Raw genomic sequence first — 4,181 nt, forward strand, 5'->3', positions numbered from 1 at the left:
CTATAATTGGGATTGAATTGCGCGGCGGGCGTACTGGAGACATTTGACGTTGTTGTTTCGTTGGACCTCATTACACGTCCGTTCGGTCAAGGGGCAGCCGTTCTCGATGGCGTATTTGAGGCAATTTAGTTGGCCGTATCGCACAGCATATTGGCATGTCGACTCGTCCCACGGACAGCCATGCTCATGTGCGTATTTAAGACATGCTAGTTGTCCGTATTTTGCAGCTGACTTGCACGTTTTTTTATCCCACATACAACCATTTTCGTATGCGTAGACCAAACATTGAATGTAGCCTTTGGACGCAGATATAATGGGTGTGTATTTGTTCCATGGGCAACCGTTTTCATGAAGGTACTGAAGACAGTCTAGGTAGCCACCTGCTGCAGCGGCGTAGCATGCCTTCCAACTAATGGGACAGCCGTTGTTTAATAAATACCTAACTATCCGAAGGTGACCTCGTCTCGCGGCAATAATGCAAGCATATTCCGTCCAATGACACCCATTTTTATGGGCAAAGATGAGACATTCAAGTTGATTTCTTTTCGCTGCATTCTCAATAACCGCCTTGTTCCAAGGGAAACCCAAGTCATGTGCATATTGGAGGCATTTGAAGTGTCCGTTTCCGGCAGCCAGGATGCACGGTTTCAACGATGTCTTCAGCGATGGCCCGTGGTTTGCGATGATCGACATGCATTGCACATGTCCATTCTGAGCGGCACATTTGATAATCGACTGCTGAATTGCAGGGAAGTTCATATATGAAGAGGGAACTGCGCCATGAAAAAAAAAATTATAATAAACGATATAATATGGCAATGTTATACATAAACATGATATAATAATCAGTATAATGTTGGTGAGATTGCGATGATAAAAATTTCTTTAAAAAATGTATTTTTCTCTCTATAATTATTCATTGAAACTACCTTAATGTCTTTGTCAATGCGTATCATAGGTGGGTAGTAGAGAGATCATATGATCCATTAATCTATATATATATATATATCACTATACATATGATACTACCCTCCTTTTCCAAGAGGAGAAACGTGTGGGTCTTTACTCCCAGTGGAGTGGGAATTACAGTTTGCGGATAGCACAAGAAATTAGTGATCACGTAAAACCATGCAATTTTTTTTTCGCACTTTGTTATGAATCAACGACTGTGTGAGACGCAATCCGATCAACTGCATGATCGCAGCGCCGCTCCAGCCCCAAGAAAAAAAAATATTAAGTGAATTTAGTAGGTATATTTTGGATGACATTATTAATAACTCCCAATGGCGAGTACGTTTTTAGTACTTTTCTCAAATCTTAATAACTAGGGAAAAAGGAAATTTTGCGCAAAACCAAATTTTTACAAATGTTTTTGTTAGTTTGTAATTATTCAAAACAAATTATAATGATAATTTTTATTTTCATAGATATTCTTATATGATTTAATAATTATTATTAATTAGAAAAAAATATACTCGAATATAGGCATAATGCTTAACGGAATAGTATAGGTTTTACCTATTAGAAATTTCCTCTAAATGTTAATATATTTATTTTCTATATATCGAATAATTTACAAAATACTTTGAATTTTTTTTTTTGAGCTATTATTTTAGACATGTTACTTTTAGTTTGGATATCGATAGACATTTTTCAGAACATTTTATCAGACATATTAGCTGAAAATTGTTCAGACGTAAGTGATGATGTTACTGATAATATGTGTATTGATAGTAATCATAATTCCGAATCGGAACAAAATGTAAGTGAATCAGATAAAAGTGAGACAGAGAGTAATACTGATAATGACGATGACATTAGACCATCGAAATTCTTGTATGGTAAAAATAAATTTAAATGGTCGGTTGAGGAGTTCGCGTCTAAAAATACGAGAACTACTCGACACAATATTATTACTAAACTTCCTGGACTGCGTGGCCCGATCAAACAATTTGGTGATACTGCTCGCCCTTCTGAAATTTGGAATATTTTATTTTCTAAGAATATAATAAATGAAATATCGGTTTGGACAAACATAAAAATTGATAGTTTTCGTCATAAATATAAAAACCTTATGCAAAGTTTCCTAAAAAATGTTTGACGAAGTTGAGCTAAGGTCATTGTTTGGTTTGCTATTTTACTCAGCTGTATTTAAATCAAATCATGAAAATGCAAACACCTTATTTGCAACTGACGGAACAGGACGTGAAATTTTTCGCCTGGTCATGAGTAAAAAACGGTTTTTATTTTTAATTTCATGTTTACGTTTCGATAATTCTGATACTAGAACTGAAAGAAAAGAAAACGATCCACTCGCACCAATTTCTGAAATTTTTAATGAATTTATTGAAAACTGTAAATTGAATTACTCTTTGAGCTCATGTGTTACCGTGGATGAGATGTTAGTAAGTTTTCGTGGTAGATGCAAATTTAAAATATATATACCTAATAAACCAGCTAAATACGGGTTAAAAATAATGTGCTTAACTGATTCGCGCAGTCATTATTTATTTAACGCATACATTTACGCCGGACAAAATACTGATGGAATTACCTTAGATCATACAGAAAGGAAGTTTTCTAAGCCTACACAATCAGTTTTACGGTTGTCAAAACCAATACAAGGGACCAACCGTAATATAACTGCGGACAATTGGTTTAGTTCCATAGAACTTGTTGAACTTTTAAAAAAGAAAAAAATTAACATATGTTGGTACACTAAAAAAAAATAAACGTGAAATCCTCAAGCTTTTTTACCAAAAAAGAAAAGTACAGTTGGCTTTACTCAATATGGATTTACAAAAGATCTTACACTTTTATCGTACGAGCCAAAACCAAATAAAGCAGTGTTATTAATCTCATCGATGCACAATCAAAAAGGGTTTGACAATGACGTCCAAAAACCTGAAATCATTTCTTATTATAATAGTACAAAAGGAGGCGTTGATGCATTGGACGAAAAATGTTCTGTTTATTCTGCTGGACGTCGTACTCGTCGTTGGCCGTTAGCGATTTTTTACAGACTTCTTGATATTTCTTCTGTTAATTCGTATGTCTTATATAATTCTTTTAAAAATAACGAAACAATGACAAGAGCCGATTATTTGAAGAGTTTAGCGTTTGAACTTGTGAGTCCAGAATTAGAAAGACGCTTTGAAAATACACGCATCTCACGTGAAATAAGAAGTGGAATCGGAAGAGTTCTCGGTAAATCAAAACACTTAAAAGATACGCCAGTGTACGAAGACAAACTGGAATCACGAAAAACGTGTCGAATATGTCCTCCTAGGAAGAAAAGGAAAACTATTTATCAATGCAAACTCTGTGGGGATCCCATATGTCTTGAGTGCAGCAGAAAAATTTGTTCAAATTGTTTCGGAAACTAAGTACCTAACTGTTTATTTTTTATTTATATTTTAATTCAAGTTGTTTTGTAAAAGTATTTAATTTTTTTTTTTTATTTGAAAGTTGTTTATTTATTTTTATTTAGTTTGGTTGAAAAGAAAAAACATTTTGCCTGTATACAATTTTTTTTTATTCTTGTAGATTATTATTTCAGTAAATATATATTATTATATTTTATTTATGTTTGTTATATACTATGTGGGTCAAGCAATAAATATAAAAAAATAAGTCGAATATGCGATTTTTATTTCATTTAAAATATGTAGAATGTAGATCTATCAATGATAAAAAAAGGGCTATTTTGACTTACATTATTTGTATCTAAAAATTAAAATTTTTGAATAATTGTTTTTCTTATATTGCTTTTAATTATATCTACTTCAATATTTAGATGATGATAGAGTTCAAAACGTATTTTTAAACACTTTAGTATTTGCCGAAGCACAAGTAAAATATAACATAGTAATTTTTTAAAATGTCTAAAAAATTTATTATTTTCTTAAAAAGTGTTAAATTTGAGTCGAAAAAATGATAGTCAAATAAAAGTTGACACTGTAAATGTATTATTTCTGCAAATAACTCAATGGAATAATTGAAAAATATGGTCTTAGTATAATTAACAAAATTAAGTGGTCCAGGAGACCGCACCATACCATTAGCGTGATTTATTTTCACCACAACACTTACGGGTTATATGATTTAATAATTATTATTAATTAGAAAAAAATATACTCGAATATAGGCATAAAGCTTAACGGAATAGTATAGGTTTTACC

At 32.4% G+C, this 4,181-nt stretch overlaps 1 protein-coding gene across 1 annotated transcript; it reads right to left on the bottom strand.

Moving 5' to 3' along the window:
• LOC107171021 (uncharacterized) lies at nt 1-759 on the bottom strand. Its single transcript, XM_015521252.2, has one exon. It carries the CDS (start codon nt 757-759, stop codon nt 1-3), a length of 759 nt encoding a protein of 252 aa, XP_015376738.2.
• Between the last annotated feature and the right edge of the window lie 3,422 nt (nt 760-4,181).

Source organism: Diuraphis noxia, unplaced genomic scaffold (genome assembly GCF_037042655.1).
Source record: "Diuraphis noxia isolate RWA-SAM2 unplaced genomic scaffold, SU_Dnox_SAM2 contig0001, whole genome shotgun sequence".
Lineage (NCBI taxonomy): Eukaryota > Metazoa > Arthropoda > Insecta > Hemiptera > Aphididae > Diuraphis > Diuraphis noxia.

Excerpts from the sequence above, each read along its gene's own strand:
- LOC107171021 (XM_015521252.2), bottom strand. The coding sequence starts at position 759 with ATGAACTTCCCTGCAATTCAGCAGTCGATTATCAAATGTGCCGCTCAG.